The sequence below is a fragment of the Cryptosporidium muris genome, genomic scaffold, assembly GCF_000006515.1.
Source record: "Cryptosporidium muris RN66 scf_1106632373475 genomic scaffold, whole genome shotgun sequence".
NCBI classification, from domain to species: Eukaryota; Apicomplexa; class Conoidasida; order Eucoccidiorida; family Cryptosporidiidae; genus Cryptosporidium; species Cryptosporidium muris.
In genome coordinates this window covers 515,647-532,716 of record NW_002196574.1, presented here as the reverse complement: position 1 = coordinate 532,716, position 17,070 = coordinate 515,647, and the positions used below count along the sequence as shown (strand labels likewise).

Sequence of the window (17,070 nt, the reverse complement as noted above, 5' to 3'; positions counted from 1 at the left end):
AGCGTGGAATCTGTACCGCCCGAAAAATAGATCTACAGCTTAGAATACATGTATTTAAAGATTAAAGCCAAAAAAAAGTTAAATATTATTATATTAATGAATTACAAATTAAATATAGAATTCCTATATTCATATTAAATAGCTTGTAAAGTTTTCAATGTCTTTGCAGATTCCAAAACTTTACTGTATAATTATTATATTGTTAATTACTAAAGTATGGACTACTACAGTAGATGAAGCTTTTCAATTTGCTATTTCATGTTTAAAGTATGATATAATAGAATATAATAATGAAGGATTATTTTCAGATATAAATAACAATTTTGAAAACTTAATATCAAGTGATTTTGATATTATTGAAGATAGGTTAAAGGTAATAGAATGTAAATTGACTAATGAATTATATAATATTAATACCTTGAATCGTAAAGATAAACAGAAAATTAGAAGTTTGGATATTTTGGATTCACATGAATTTACTAAATATTTAAAAAATTTGGAAATAATAAATAAGAATAAACAATTTAGTGATTATATATGCCCAATAAGATGTAATGAAATTATAAAAGAAGTATTAGGATATGAAAAGGATGAAGATAAAAGGGATAATCTATTTTTAGAGAGGGTATGTGAAGATGAAATATTTTCAATTAGAAATTGTGTTATTTATTTTGAAAATAATATAACCTTAGAAAATATGAATATAAAGAGAAGTGACTCACTAGATATATGCAAAAAAATTGCAAAGAATTTGAAACGAAAATCATTAAATATAGAAGAAATTTCTAATTTTGTAGCACTTGATTTAGCAATTCAAGAATATACTGGTTCTTCATTGCATTTAATTCTAAAAATAGATCCTGAAGATGTATACTTTAGTCGTCCAGTTCAATATTTTATTGAATCAATTAAACGAGTTAATTCAAATTCTATATTTAATAATAAGGATGTATCAGAGAATTCTAACGATCTAAATTTGAATTTTGTTTATGAAGAATATTATAAGTTTTCATTTTATGAGTGTATTACAGCAATTGAAATACTCAGTAAATTATATCTATTTTTTGTAATAGATGCAACTAGTGTTTGTGCTCTATTTTTTGATTATAAAGGAATAAGTATACTAGAAAGTGAAAATATATATTCAAATATACAAAATACACCTTTATTTTATGAAGGTGTACTTTCATTAAAACAATTGATTAAAGTATATTTAGGTGATTTAGCTCCAAATTTGGATGAAGAATTTAACAGAAAATTTTTAGATGGTGCAAGATTTGATATTGGGAAGTGCCTTGATGCATTAGTAATGTTACCTGATGATGAATTACTTAATAAACCATATGTAATAGATTTATCAACTGCTTCAAGTAGATGCTTTACAATATATAGAAAAATTCACTCTGAAGAGAACAGTTTATTGAAGACACATAATATTTTATTTATAGCAATATCTATTAACTGGTTAATAATATCTGTGAAGAAAGAACGTATTATAAATACTATTAGTGATAAAGAGATTTATAGTGTAGAAAATATGGATAATATAATATTTTCCTTAATAATGTCAATGCATGAAGGATGGAATATCTCTGAATGTTTTAGGCATATGAATATATTACAGAGGATTTCAAGATTTACAAGTAGAAAGACAACAATCAAAATATTGAATAATAACAATATTTCATTAGAACGACATATTTTTCCAAATAGTATAAAAAGCGAAATTACAGCATTTATATGTTCAAAAGATAGCTTAATATCTCAATTATTATCTAAATTATTACCAATAAGAGATTTTTTACAACTAGGGCAGCCAACTCAGATCCCAATTACAGAGGCTTCTTATTTAACTAATGCAGGGAGTAGTGGTTCCATTGTTCATTTAAAATCATTAGATATGAAAAATATTTTTGATTCTACATTAGACTCATTTTATGCTGTAGATGTCCCAAGGGGATATTTATCAAATGCTGTTTCATTTTCTATCGTTGGATTAAAAACATTTTTGCGTAATACATTATCATTTCTTTCATATGATACAATACTAGAAAGGTATAATAAGATCTATTCAAAAAGTAGTTTTACTCAATCCTTAAGTGATGTTATAACAATTATTTTAATGGGAAATAACTTAAAATTGTTACAAGATACCACAAATCAAATAAATTATATTGATAAATTCATATGTGGTGGGTATAATGGGAATATCAGATTAGATATTATAAAATCAGAAATTATACCTGTATTAGAACAATCTGGTTTAGATTATATTAAGGAAATTACAACATCTTATAAAATGTTTGATTTTGGAAATTGTATTAATCAAATTATTATTTATAATTGGTTAAGTAGATCATTTTCTTTATTAAAATCAGATCCCATAATTCAATGCGCAATTATTGGAATATATTTGGCAAGAAATATTGATTATATAATGGAGGAAATAAGACTATATATATTATCTCATACATTTCTGGAAATATTAAAATATGATATACCAAAAAGTTGTTTAAAAATATCATTTAGAGATACTCCATCTTTACATTTAGTTGAACAAGAACAAACACTAGAAGATAGTTTTATTCACTGTATTAAAAATTATTTTTTGTCTATAAATATAAAAAAAGTAATATTACCAAAGTTAGGTTCTTTGGAAAATATAGCTAATGATTTTGCAAAATCGGTTTTACAATATGTCGATAATCCTATTACTAAACATCCATCATCACATTATGGAAATATTCTTTTAGATATTTTGAATATTCATCCAATAATTGGTCCTAAAAAAAGTTTTGAAATAATGTCATCTTTACGTCCTTTTAATGGTTTTGATTATAAGGAATTAGTTTCAAAACTAATTTTACATGGTATCCCAGTTGATGAAAGTAATTTACTGGGTGCACTTGTAGGTTTTCAGGTGGGAAAAGATAAGATACAGCTTACTAATGAATTCTTAAATTGGGTACAGGATGAGGCTGGAGTATATCTGCCAAATTTGGATGATAGGTCGAAGAAAATTACATTAGTGTATTTATTGGCTAATAATAAATTAAAAGATAAGACTCAGTGTTCAAAAGAGATTAGGGAAATTTATCAAAATATAATACCTGATGAGAAAATTAAGTTTTTGTGCGACTCATGGGATAAGTATTTAGATTATTCTCCAACTGAAGAAAGTGTCGAATTATATAAAGATTGGCTCAATAATAAATTTGGATCTGGAATAAATAGATATCCTGGTTCTGAAAATATAACTTTTTTTGATAATCTTACTAAAAATTTTAAAATAGAACTAAAAAGATATGAAGATGAGGATAAATTATTATCTTTAGAAATCCCACAAAGTGATTTACCAATATCTTATATATTTCCAAAAATATATACATCAGAACTTATGGATACAAGCAAAGAAAAAATTCATGGTTTTCAACTAGAATCAAAAGAGATAATCCTATTTGATTCTCTAAATAAGGCAACGACATTTGAATCACTAAATATATCAAGTGGTAATGAGATTACTGTTATGTTTGAAACATTGTTACCTAACTATATGCAATTATGCATTGAATGGACAGATATTAATGGTTTGGGACAAGGAAAATCAACTATTAAAATACCACAAAATGCAGGTCCTCAATTTCTCATATGTAGTATCCAAAATCTCCCTGAATTAAGTGAACGCTTTGTAAAAGGTATAACTTTGCCTAATGGTGCTTATTTTGTACGTAAAATAGAAGACTGTACTCTTAAGAGTGTTTCTATATTAGATGAATCACTTGAATTGTTTTCTTTGGGAGTAAGATCAGATGATACAATTATTTGTTCAACGGTACTAAATAATGAATCATTTTTAAAATTAAAAATTCAATGGACAATTCCTTCAATTATATCAATAGTCCCAAAACCAAGATATCAAAACTTGATTAATATAAAAGAGGATTATGTAACTATCTCTAGGAATGTCCTATTTAAAGATTTTATTGATGAAGCTTTAAGTAAAGTGATGAAATCAGTAATTGTACAACAAATTCATGAATATGAGGATAATCCTCAAGAAGAAACAAAATTAAATATATCTTCAATTGAAATACTAGAAAATTTCTCTAATATAGATAATAGAGAACTTTCTCCTAAATCCAAGATTATATTTGTCAATAAAGACTACTATAGAAGTCCTCTACATGAATTTAATATACAGGCTGATTCAATAGTTAAATTAAATTTGAATGTGACACCTAGTAGTAGCTTTACAATTGTAACAGATTACTTAGATATTCAATATACCATTAGATTATCAAGTTTACCAATAGTTAAATATTCAAATAAAGTACCTTTGATTACAATGGGATTGTATGAATCTATTAAGTTAATCCTTGGAGAAATTGAGAATTTTGAAGTTTTAATTAAAAGTGAAAGTTTTAAAAGTTACATTGAATATCAGATTTATTCAGATAACGAGTATAAAGAGATCATGAATATAAAGGTATTTGATCCTGTAAAGGAGCTCCTTGAAAATTCGTTAATATTTGTAAAAGTAAAAAATATACCCAAATTGACTCTAATAAAATGTTTTGTTGTAGTTAATAATAGACCTATGTTAAACAAATCAATAACAATGTCACCTAATATTAGTTGTGGAGATCTAAAATCACTAATTATTGAAGCATTTAATGATAAACTAATTCCTACTAGATTGTTCACTGAAGAAAATAGAATCTTGGATTTTAATCAAGATTATAATATTCCAATTCAAAAACTTGGTTTAAAGGATGGTGATGTACTTTATGTAGAGATGTTTGAAGAAAAACCAAATATATTTGATAATTCTCTATTAAATTCCCCTGATATTATGATAATACCATTGGATTTAATTGAAAAAGTTCTTCTTTCATTTGGATTGAAATTCAATTCACATTATGTACCCTTTAGAATTCTGAATGGAATACCAGATCAATCTGAAACTTTGCTAGGATTAAGTGTTACAGATGTAATTTTACCAGATTCATTTTCAAACATAAATATAGTTAATAATATAATAAACTACTTCTTTCCATTTATGGATATAGAGAGGATTAATGAGGTGATAGTAAATTATATCTCTAAACCTGATGAAGAGTTCCCAAGGCCAATAGATCGAATTACACCAGTTTTAATTGAAGAACCATTACACGGATTTTCAAATATAGAAAAGTCACTGACAGATTATAAAAATTTTCTCTCTGATTTACCTGGAACACCTGAAAAACCATTTAATATACTTGATTGCTTGCGTTCAATACGTTTATTCTACTTTATATATACTCCTGAAATACCCATCACAAGAAATAGTGTATATAGGATATGTTTTAATATTGGAACTTCACTAGCAAGGAAATCAGACTGGCTAAATAATAAAGGAATAGAAGCAGCAATATTGGTTTCTCTTGAGGAGTATAGATTATATAGTATAGATGCTAGTTTATTAAATTCAAGTAAATTTTCAGCTGAAGATTTAAATTCAGATAATTGCGAAATTGTACTAGGTGATATTTTGCCTGTATCATTACAGTTTGATATATCTAATTTTACAATTCCTCTGCCAACAAACATAAATTCAGCATTGGCATGCTTTTCAATAAGATCTTATTTAGATGGAGGAACTAATAAAAAAAGTACTGAAACTAGCTTGATTGATATACTTCCAGCATATAGACTAAGTAATACACTAGAAACTAATCTATCTCTACTATGGGGTTCTTATAATTTAACTGATATTCAAATTCCTAATCTTAATTATTTAAAGCAAGTTACATCTCCAGTTTTAAATATAAAAAATCTAATAATGTTCTTGATTAATTATATAGATAATAATTTAGTGAGAAGTAATAATATATTAGAAAAATATCCATCTTGTTCAATAGTTATATCTATTGGTATTACTAGATCTATTGCTATTCTTTCAGGAATAGATCCAGTTATTTTTGCATTGGAGCTATCAAAGACATCAATATTGCAAGAATACAGATCAAGTAAAGTGATTAGAGCAGAAGTTAAACAGATATATGATATTTTAAAAATAAATAATATATTATTTTCAACTAATGAAGATGATCTCTTATATAGTGGATGGATATGGAAATTTATGGAATCAAATATACCAAATTTTTCAAATATTAAATCTTTGTTGGCAGACTCATCTATTTTCTTGTTAACAGTTAATTCTATACATGGTATATGTCCAACATATAGTGAAGAATTAATTATTAATCCTTCAAAAGAGGCAAGAAGTTCAGAAATTAAAGATCTTATCAAATATTTATCTAATAAAATTTTAATTTATAAAAAAGATGAAACTTATATACTTCCAGATGCTGCTTTAAAATTAAAGGTAAATGAGCTAACCTCCTTAGTAAAATCTCCTTATACACTAAATGTTGGAACATTTTATAGATTAATTAAAAAGGATATTTTATATATTTTGAGTGAAGAAGTGGAGAAAGAAGTGTTAGAAGCAATCGGTAGTCCTGATGTCAATATCTATGACTTTTCATCAGCTCCATTTCTCATTTCTTATTATGTATTATTAAATGTTATCCAGATTCCTAAGGAAAGTATATTAGAACAACTTATTCGATTTATTATATATGAAGTTTTATCAGACCTAGATATAGTTGTTGGAAATTTGGAACTTGATCGCATTTTATTACTGATAATAGAAAAATTTTCATTTTCAGATTTGGAAATATCGAGAGATATTATGAGCAAATATTTAATGTATATTCTTCCACCAAGTTCTCCTGTATTTATTTCTTACGAATATGTCGATGTAATATGTGACTATATAATTAGTCAAATTGAGTCTAAAGAACCACTTATTAATACAGGATTCAGACCATTAAGTAAAGGAATTGTAGTAGATTATTTTCCAATGAATCCAAGAACTGAATTCTATAAATTGCTACACGAAGGTAATAATATTGAAAATTCACTAAGTATTACAAAGTCAAAGCTTATATCTTATGGATATCCCAGTGTGATTTTAGATTTGTATCTATCTCATATAAGGCATATTACATATATGTATAATAATGGTATAATTCATACTGGTCGTTTGGAATCTATACCATTTTTAACTAGGTATCAACATTTGGCTTCAATACTTTTATCATTTGGATATATTGATTTCCAAATACCATTACTAACAAGTAATATAGATATTGATCATTGTCCTGTTTCTATAAATAATATTTTGAATAATAATCTAAGAAGGGTTGACCATATTTATCAGATTTGCAAGACAATTTGTTTAGAAATTCACGAAATATCACATAGTGAATGCGACTTTTTTATTATACAAAGTTTAGCAACTAAATTATTGGAGCCAAGTAAAGAAAATAAATTCAGTTCTATATTATCTATTCTTGGGCATTTGAATTTCATTGATTCTAATATAGATCTACTTAAAAATATATTTATTGACTCATTGTCACAAAGAGTAAATAGTAGCTGGATTAATATTTTAATTAACGAACAAATAAATCCAAATTTTTCAAAATTATACAATAAAATATTTTATGCCTTTTCTAAGACAAAATATAATACTGAAGAAGTAACAAATTTAAGTTTTAATTTCTTCCAAATATTAGGTGAATTCATCTCAATGTGGACTAATCCTATCGGTGATTATCTGATTAGAAATATACTAATATTTCAATCAATATCATTAAAATTGGAACCCCCTCTATTAAATATATGGCCAGGTAATAAATCTTTTAGTGGTTTATACGCTAAGACAAATAAACCAACTGTAAGAATAATTAAACAATTATCTGAGTCAATAAGGAATATCATTTTAAGTAATCCTGAGGACTTTATTATTAATGGGAGTGATGTTAATTCTATAAATAATGAAACTTTAAATTCGTATATTATCGAAATGATACATAATATAGGACTAACTTATAATTATAATATTAAAAGTTTGATATCTCAAGAAACAAATGTGAAAGATATCGTAATTAAACATATGAAAGATATACAAAAAAGTGATTATGATCTCTATTCATATCTAACTAATTTGGGGACATTAAATGCTGAGTATATATTGCATACATGTATTGAAAAACTTTTGGAAATGATTAGTATTGCGGATATTATTACCTTAACGTATTCAGAACCAGTTGCATATTGCATAGACATGACAGAAAAAGTTATGATAGATTTGAGTGTAAATATATTTAGATTTAATACACATTCTACATTACTAGAAAAAAATGGTCAAATGTCTCCAACAGAAATTCGAAGCATGATTAATATAGCTAAGATGATATGGATATTAGAAAAAGTTATTAACATGCTTATAAAAGATACAATATCTATAGATGATATAAAAAATATATTCAAAATAACCCATCTTTTATATATCAATACAATAATCAAGACGGAATACTTGAAATTTCGTTTAATCTATGTAGACATTTCAAAATTCCATTGCATCCCCAGATTATATCTTTTTATATATATGCATACTCAGGGATAACAAAGAAAACTGAGAATGACATATTACTACCATATACATTACTTAAATCAACAGGTTTATTTAATTTAATTACTATGGCACTTCAAGACGCTTTAATGAATTCTGGTAACTCAAAAATGATAGACTCAAGTAACCAAAATATAGTAAATATAGTAAATTCACTCTTTAATAACAAAAAAAATCTGCAGACATTTTCACTTGGATTTAATCCATGGAATATTAAGGATATATTTTCAAATATTCTATATATTTCTGGAAATGAGTTTATATATCGTTTTGGTAGTAATTTGGGTATGAACTCTCTGACTTTTAAAGTATTTTCAATTTACAAAATATTGTTGGATTATCTATCATTAAATGTATATAGTAAATCTGTTAATAAGGATAAATTAAAATACTTTATAGATGGTATTAATCATGAATTATATCCATTTGATAACTTGATATATTCGTTGACAGACTTCTCTATTGAAACATGTATAGTTGATTTTTCTTATAAATATTCTAAAGAGACTAATAAGTTTATACAGTTAAGGGAATGGAATTTAATCATTAAAAATATTTGTAATTCTATTAGTTCTCCGATAAAACGTGAAATGGACACTATAGCTTTGCATTTTCTCAAAGAAGACAAGATTTTGTGGCCTCAATATATAGTTGATTATCAAGCAATAGATTTGAAAAGGGAAATAGAAAAATTTATTAATTCTATATCTCCTAATAAATTAGTTTTATTCTATCAGCTATTAGGATTATTTGACCTCAAATTTACTCCAAAGCTACAATTTATTAAACAAAAAGTTAAAAAAACAGATGCACTTCCGGTTTTGAGGCGTAAATTAAGTAGATGGAACAAACAATCTATTCGAGAAATTTTTAGAAAACTGAAATCAAAACAGTTAATTATTGAAAAACTAAAGAAACCGGTAGTAAATCATATACAGAAAATCATTCCATTCTTAAATAGTGCGATCAGAACCCTTAATACTCCAAATAGCTCTAATTACAGAGAAACTAGGCATTTTTTCAGTAAAATGTTAGTTGTAATGGGAAATATTGAAATCCCATCGTATGAAAAGAAAGGAGTAAATCCAAATTTAAGTAAAGAATTTGATCTTTTTAAATCTTTACATGAAGGAACTAGCGATATTGTTTGCTATGGAATTAGAATTACGGAATATATACAAAGAATATTATGGTATTTATACTATTGGAATGTATTATCTAATGAGATGAATATTATTTTAGGTGAATTACCTAGACAAATAAAGAAAAGGACAAATAAAGTGGAGAGAAAAGATAATATAGTAAAGGATAAATCCAATGAGACAGAATCTAATAAAATCAAAGTTAATAAGATTTCTATCTGGGGAAAGATTCTTAAAGGTTTCTCTTTACTAAAAGATCAAATTAAAAGACCAATAAAAAAAAAGTAAAAAGAAAAGATAAAAAGAAGTTATAAATTTTTTTTTACAATATGCAAATTTATATTACAACTATTAGGTTAAATACTACTAGATTACTTAGCACTTCTTACACACTTTTTTTTAGATATTATCTAGATTTTAAGTTTTAAAGATATAAATAACTCAAAATAATCCAAAATTATAGACAATAATTTTAATTTGACTTTTTTTGATGTTTATATAGATATATTGGAAGACCACCTTTCAAACGCCAATATACCAAAGGTGTATATTTATTCTTAGAATTTGTTTGAGTATTTATACCTGAAAAGTAAATGTAATGTGGCTTAAATACTTCCAATTGAATAACCCCTACAAAATATAATATTTATAATAAATATATATAAATTTTTAAAAAAAAAAAAAAATCTGTAAGTGTATATTATTTATTACTTACCAATTAACTCATCATTAACTCCAAAATACAAATAATATCTATTCCTTTGATTAATATCTTCATTAATATCTTCAATTTTAAAATATTTCTTTGAATTCTGCACTTTAATTTCCTCATTAATTTGTTCAAACAAATTATAATTCTCCTGAATTGTCCTAATACAGGACTGACTAGTATTAGTATTAAATTCCATGACATTAGTATAATTTGTAAAATTGTTTGTTTTATACCCCGTATCATTTATAATTTTATGATAATCACTAGTTAAATAAAATAGATCAATATTAATCCATTCATTTGTTATATAATTCTTATTAAAAGTTATTAATTTCATTTCTTTATTACCTAGGTTAATTGTTATATTTCTTTGATAAAACATTGCAGTACCTATAATTTCATTATTAATATCTTCAATATTCAACTGTATGGGCAAGGCATTAATTGAAGGATACTGAAAAGCTAATTTGAGAAAACCAATATTTGGATCCCAACCATTAAATGTATTATTTTTTGCGTTAAACATAATTTCATAGCTTTTACATCGATCCTCATAATTAGATATGTTGCAGATATACCTTTGATTTAAATATTTATCCTTATAATTCCATAATATATCCAAGGGCTCAAGTTTCCCTGAAAATGCTATACCATATGCTATTAGTGCAAATCTTGTGTTTACAATACTAATTAATGGAATATATAACTTAGAATTTTTATATATCACTTCATATTTCTCATTATCCCATAAAAACAATAATTCAAACTTATTGCGAGTGCTAATTGGTTCTGGAAGAGGTGAGCTATCAAATGGCTCAATTTCAAAATTATTTCTAGGGGCTATTGCATAAATCTTGCAATCTTCTATAAACAAACTTATTACTATCTGCTGATTTCTACCTATAAATTTTATATTTATTGGATATGTAATATTTCTATCTAATAAAATACCCATAGTTAAAGTAAAACCATTATCCATCTTATGTACAGGAAATGGAAAAAAATTATGTGCTACTGCTGTATATTCCTTTGTAGTATTTGAATTTTTAATATTATCCAAATGGTTATCATTTTTGCTTGCCAGTATTAATTCTTGATTATCCTCTAAAAATATCATTTGAAAAGGTTTATGATTTAAAAGAACTCTATACAAAATATATTACTTACTTCTTTCAACAATATTTCTCTTTTGTTCACTAATATTTTTTAAAAATCCACTTGAAAGTGATTTGTCATAAAATAGAGTTTGTGCCTCTTCTCTTAATTTAAGCTCTTCTTTATAGTAATCTATATCAAGATATCTATTTCCTACTTTTTTGATATAACCAAATGTTAAACTTGGAATTAAAACTCCTATAAAACCAAAAATATATGCTGTACTGTTAAAGAACATTTATACATTTAAGTTTTCTATAGTTTTCTATACTAGTTATTTTTGTATGCGTGCATGCATAATATAGGCGGTAATACTTATCCACATTAAATTATTGAAATTTAAAGTTTAAAGAAGGTATTGGACTTTAGACTAATACTTAAAAAATATCAGCAAGATGAAGACTTGAAATTTTTTATGGACTTTTCCTTATATATTTAAACAGGTTACTATTGAAATCTGTAGATTTTGACTTTTTTGTATAATCGTTAAATTTGGGAGTTGAAATGTATATAACTCTAAAACATATATTAAGGAAAAATCTTTTAATTAAAATTTATCTTTAATTAAGTCTTATTGAACTATATTTTAGTCCATGTGTAGTTAATTATTAAATATATTATTTTAATATGAATTAATATACAAGAACATCTTAGACATTAACTAAAACCATGAAAGTAATTCCTGTAACCAACTTTTATGTGTACTAGTCTCATGAGTATTAGTTTCATTGGTAGTAGTATCATTTTCACTTTTTTTGTTATTAGTATACATTGGTTTATTATCTAAAATATGAGTCTTAACATTGGATAGTATACTATTACCTACATTTATCTCAGGAGCAACGCCAGAGACTAGCTTATAATAAAGAATAGGTTGAATAACAGGACTATTTACACTTGTAATAGATGTAAAAGTTGAATGACTTGAAATAGTTATATTACCAATAATATTACCATTGTATCCAAGGAAGAAAACTGAGTCCCCAATATTAGAAGCTCCTGTAGTTGCTGATTGAGAAGCTAAGTAAGCATAAGTAAGTAGGGTATTTTCTAAGGATAAACTCATCCAGGAATTATATTCTGTATTGGGACAAGAAGGTTCATTTACTAAGCATGATGTAGCTTGAGACAATGTATTCAAGACTGAATACAAACTAGGGCTTAAATAAAAAAGATCTCCAGCTATCCAACTACCTTCAGAGGGTGGATCTCTATATAAATATGATACTGAGGATCCTGTATATTGGCTAGTCAATATAATACCAATATTAGTAAAACTAATACTAATAACTTCAACTGATCCTACATAAATGGATAAGACTATCGGATAATTATTTATACTAGGAGCTAAAAATCCATATCGAAGAAAGGTGGAATCTGCTGACCAAAAATCTTGGAACTGGGTACCAGTAGCTTTACATGATCTATTAACTCCATTAATTGAACAATATGAAGCTTGAGGGGGACTAAATAAGGTTTTGTAAGTCCATGTTGTCGATAAATCATTTCCATTAGAAGTTAAGCTAATAGAAGCAGGTGGTGTATTTGTAGAATTTAAAGTAGGGATCTGTGCAATTATAGTCCAACTAGAAGTTAAAATAAGATAAAAAAAGCTTGCAGTCCAACCTAGAGAAAATAGTACTGAAGAACTTGAAATATCAAAGGAGCTATATTTTGCTTTGTCATAAATATTTCCATTATTAGTAGATAATTTTACACAGCAGCTATTAAATGAGATACTAACCAACTCATTACCTGAATTATCATTTAGAATAGCTAAAGCACTCTTTTCATATAAATCTCCAATATTAATAGTAAAAGATATTGAAGCAGTAATACTTTGAATACTAGGAACAATTACATAACTTGAACCATTTTCAATTAACTTAGGCTGAGTAGTAGTTGTAGTTGTTGCAGTTGTAGTTGTAGTTTTAGTTTTAGTTTTAGTTTTAGTTGTAGTTTTAGTTGTAGTTTTAGTTGTAGTTTTAGTTGTAGTTGTAGTTGTTGGTAATGCAAGAGCAGGTATGATATTATTAACACCTGTAGAAGTAGGTCTATTCGCATTTGGGGATATAGGATTATAATTAGTACACCACGACCAACTCACAGTATTACTTGATGATGATTTTATTTTTGTACCCCCACCAGATGAAATTAAATTACAATTTGGTAATGATATTAAACTTGCATCAGGATATCCAGGAGGGCTCACTACTAGATTACCATTACTTAAACCTATTATCATTGAACAATATGAGTATGATCCTGGATCTGGAGCTCCTGATGAGGCACTCTGTCCGCAAATTGACATAGTTATACTCCCCTCTACACATGTAATTTGAGCTACAATCTGATCACTACTATATATATAATAATTTATACTATCAATATTTTGAGGTGGAACTACTTTTATAGCTAGACCAGAAGTAAATCCTAAATATCCAGATGGTGGAGTTTCAAAAGATGCACCTATCGCATTACAATTTCCAGAAATAGGTATATTACACCATTGAGCTATACTAGAATGGTGAGACCCCATAATATCTCAAAATCTTGTATGAAATTATATATTTAAAAAAGGATCAAAGATCAAGAATATATTAATAAGAAAATTAATTCTTTCCTTGAAAATAGAAAAAGTATTCTCTAAAGTTTTTTAAACTAGTCTAAAAAGAACTTAATACACACATCGTAGTTAGATTGCGTCTTATGTTATGCTGGGTGATTCTTTAATATAATGACTGTTAAAACTTCTATTTTTATATCCAAATCTAGTCAATTCTAACTATAAATATATTCAATATTATAAATAACACTGTAATTTAATATTTATATCAAATATACTAGAAGATTATCATTTCAAATACCAAAATACCAGAGGTATAAATTTCCTGTTCTTAAGACTTCTTCGAACATCTATATCTAAAAATAAATATAATATAATCTAAATACTTTTAATGAAATAATTATTATTAATTATAAAATTTATAATAATATATAAATTTTAAAAATTAAAAATCTATTAATTTATCACTTAATTAAACTCATTATTAACTCCAATATATAAATCTTATTTATTTTCTTAATTTATCCAACTTTATAAATATATCTTAAGTAAATCCTTAATATTTAGGATAATTGTTCTTTTATTTTATGTTAATTATACAATATCTCCCAAAATTAGTTAATATCATTTTATGTCCCATTACTTAAAAGTCTTATAATATATTGTAGAATTAGATATTTAAATGGAGATAAAAATAAAAAATAAAGAAATCATCATTTTATTTGAAAAAGAAATTTCATAACAATATAAACCATTCTAAACTAGCCAAAAGAATTCCACAAATCTAATAATATTATCTCTTAATATTACATTAATATTCTTTAATTTATCATTATTGAACTCTATAAATTTCATTAAAATAAATTTAATCAAAATATTTAAAATTATTCAAATGACTTAAATCTAATTTTATAATAGTATTACTTGGGATCATATAATAGAGCATGACATTCTTGTATAGATATTGGAATTTCAGAAGTAAATCTAGAAAAATCTTGATTTATTCTAAATAATGAATATATCTGACAACCAATCTTATCTAAAAAACTATTACTTCTTAATTGATCTAATACTTCTAAGCTTGAAAGTAAAATAAAGTATTTCTTCATTATATTATCAAAAAGTCTTGTAATTTCGAATAAATCTTCCACTATTTTCTGTGAAATATATTTATCAAATAATTTATTAGAATACAAATTCTTTTCTATAAAAAGTTGTAATTCTGTTACTTTATAAATAAGTTTCTGAGATTGTCCCAAAGTTACAACTTGAAAATTGAGGAGAGATTCACACAGTTCATCATATAATATTTTCATCTTTTTTAATACTATTATATGACTTTGAATTATAAAGGATATTTTAAAACTCCTTTTTTTATTTAAAATAGAACTTGATTTTATAATATAGTCATAGTCTTTATTCTGGACGTATTGTCTTGCATTCAAGAGTATATCTAATAACTTGACAATTGAATCACGAGTCCAGTTTAAATAATCTAAATAATTATTCATTGAAATAGATTTTATATGTTCTGAGTAGTATATAAGTGTATTAATCATATAGTTAAATTGAAATAGGAGTAATTTTAATGTAAAAGTTATTATGTCTTTCTTGCTAGAAATATTAATATCTGTTCCAAATATATTTAAGGCACCATCAAATTCAAAACTATCCTTAATAAGACTTTCTATTGTAAAGAATTCATAATTCATCTCACTAATTGAATTATTTGATATTATCATTGAAGTTGGTTCATAATAAGAATTATTTTTAAATATAATATCAGATGTTCTTTCATTTATAAGTTTATGAATATTATTATCAATTCTAACTTCATCTACGGATATATTAACAGATAGAAAAGAAATTCCTTTATCATATTTCTTAATTGAAAAGAATACATTAAATAAATTTTTCCCAATTCCAAACAAAAAGAATTCCATATAAAAGCACAACAATAACCTCAAAATTAACATCATTAATTACTCATACATAAGTTGTTCAAACACCATATTATATGCCTATATAGAAGTGCACACCTTTTAATTTTTTTTTATTTTTACTTTTTTGTTTTTTCTTTTTTTTTATTTTTTTTTTTATTTTCTAATATAGCCTAGTTAATATTAATGCAAGGATTTTAAATAAATCCAAATACCGCCTAGTATTCACTACCCAAATATAGTCTAGTCATTTTTTGGTTATAGAATAAGTAGACTAAGTTAGTAAGTCAATATATATAATAAATTTACCTTTTATATTTTGGAATTATTCAATTATATTTAAGGATTTACCTTTTTTTTATTAATACCTTAATTTATATATTATTAAAAATTTAGGGAGTAGTTTTAAATTACTTAATATATAAAAAAGTTTAATAAATAATAATTAAAATATATAATTTAAAATGTCAATTATTTTCTATAATTATATTTAACAACTAAATAGATTTTGGAAGTTTCTATCATATTATTTTAAATATAATTTGCAATATGATTAATTTGTAACCAATTTGGTACTTAGTATGTGTAAAATATCTTGTATACAAAATAATGTTGCAAGTTTTATTTTAAAAGTAGTATAAATTACGTGTATATTCTCTAATATATGGAGATATAAAAAGATAATTTGATTTTTATATATACTCTAGAATTATTTGTTTAGTGTTAAGGTAATTTGATCAGAATATCTTCTACATTTTATATGTTATCATTAATAATCACTAGATATATATCACATCTTAATAAATTTACAATATAAGAAGTAAAAATAAGGAATTTATTTAGAAAATGATCTACTTTAAGTAAAGTAATTTCCCTAGATACTTTAGAGGTAAGTAATTATTAAGATTTGTCTCTACAATTCAAGATGCCTATTCTTGTATATTTTACAATTTCATTAAGATGATTGATTTAGTAAATAATTGTCACATATTTATCTCAAATTTTGAGATAATATTATTTTAATATTT

The 17,070-nt window shown here is 24.9% G+C and overlaps 4 protein-coding genes across 4 annotated transcripts, besides 16 other annotated features; 1 reads left to right on the top strand and 3 right to left on the bottom strand.

Moving 5' to 3' along the window:
• Window positions 1-69: 69 nt before the first annotated feature.
• Window positions 70-117: a sequence feature (AT_rich).
• Window positions 118-157: 40 nt separating this feature from the next.
• On the top strand, window positions 158-9,957 carry CMU_014490 (uncharacterized protein; the record flags this gene model as incomplete). Its single annotated transcript, XM_002141086.1, has 2 exons — window positions 158-8,326; window positions 8,485-9,957. The coding sequence occupies 2 exons, from the start codon at window positions 158-160 to the stop codon at window positions 9,955-9,957; spliced, it is 9,642 nt and encodes a 3,213-aa protein (XP_002141122.1).
• Window positions 2,593-2,638: a sequence feature (AT_rich).
• Window positions 5,802-5,857: a sequence feature (AT_rich).
• Window positions 6,048-6,077: a sequence feature (AT_rich).
• Window positions 6,293-6,328: a sequence feature (AT_rich).
• Window positions 9,958-10,141: 184 nt separating the features above from the next.
• On the bottom strand, window positions 10,142-11,774 carry CMU_014480 (uncharacterized protein; the record flags this gene model as incomplete). The annotated part of the gene is made up of 3 exons (XM_002141085.1): window positions 10,142-10,299; window positions 10,385-11,485; window positions 11,549-11,774. The coding sequence occupies 3 exons, from the start codon at window positions 11,772-11,774 to the stop codon at window positions 10,142-10,144; spliced, it is 1,485 nt and encodes a 494-aa protein (XP_002141121.1).
• Window positions 10,304-10,356: a sequence feature (AT_rich).
• A 363-nt stretch (window positions 11,775-12,137) lies between the features above and the next one.
• Window positions 12,138-12,176: a sequence feature (AT_rich).
• A 21-nt stretch (window positions 12,177-12,197) lies between these two features.
• CMU_014470 (uncharacterized protein) lies at window positions 12,198-14,075 on the bottom strand (the record flags this gene model as incomplete). Its single annotated transcript, XM_002141084.1, has 1 exon — window positions 12,198-14,075. The coding sequence occupies one exon, from the start codon at window positions 14,073-14,075 to the stop codon at window positions 12,198-12,200; it is 1,878 nt and encodes a 625-aa protein (XP_002141120.1).
• Window positions 13,431-13,541: a microsatellite.
• A 247-nt stretch (window positions 14,076-14,322) lies between the features above and the next one.
• Window positions 14,323-14,379: a sequence feature (AT_rich).
• Window positions 14,380-14,459: 80 nt separating this feature from the next.
• Window positions 14,460-14,567: a sequence feature (AT_rich).
• Window positions 14,568-14,887: 320 nt separating this feature from the next.
• Window positions 14,888-14,991: a sequence feature (AT_rich).
• Window positions 14,992-15,022: 31 nt separating this feature from the next.
• On the bottom strand, window positions 15,023-16,045 carry CMU_014460 (uncharacterized protein; the record flags this gene model as incomplete). Its single annotated transcript, XM_002141083.1, has 1 exon — window positions 15,023-16,045. The coding sequence occupies one exon, from the start codon at window positions 16,043-16,045 to the stop codon at window positions 15,023-15,025; it is 1,023 nt and encodes a 340-aa protein (XP_002141119.1).
• Window positions 15,857-15,885: a sequence feature (AT_rich).
• A 103-nt stretch (window positions 16,046-16,148) lies between the features above and the next one.
• Window positions 16,149-16,205: a microsatellite.
• A 189-nt stretch (window positions 16,206-16,394) lies between these two features.
• Window positions 16,395-16,536: a sequence feature (AT_rich).
• A 29-nt stretch (window positions 16,537-16,565) lies between these two features.
• Window positions 16,566-16,586: a sequence feature (AT_rich).
• Window positions 16,587-17,050: 464 nt separating this feature from the next.
• Window positions 17,051-17,070: part of a sequence feature (AT_rich) that runs on past the window's edge.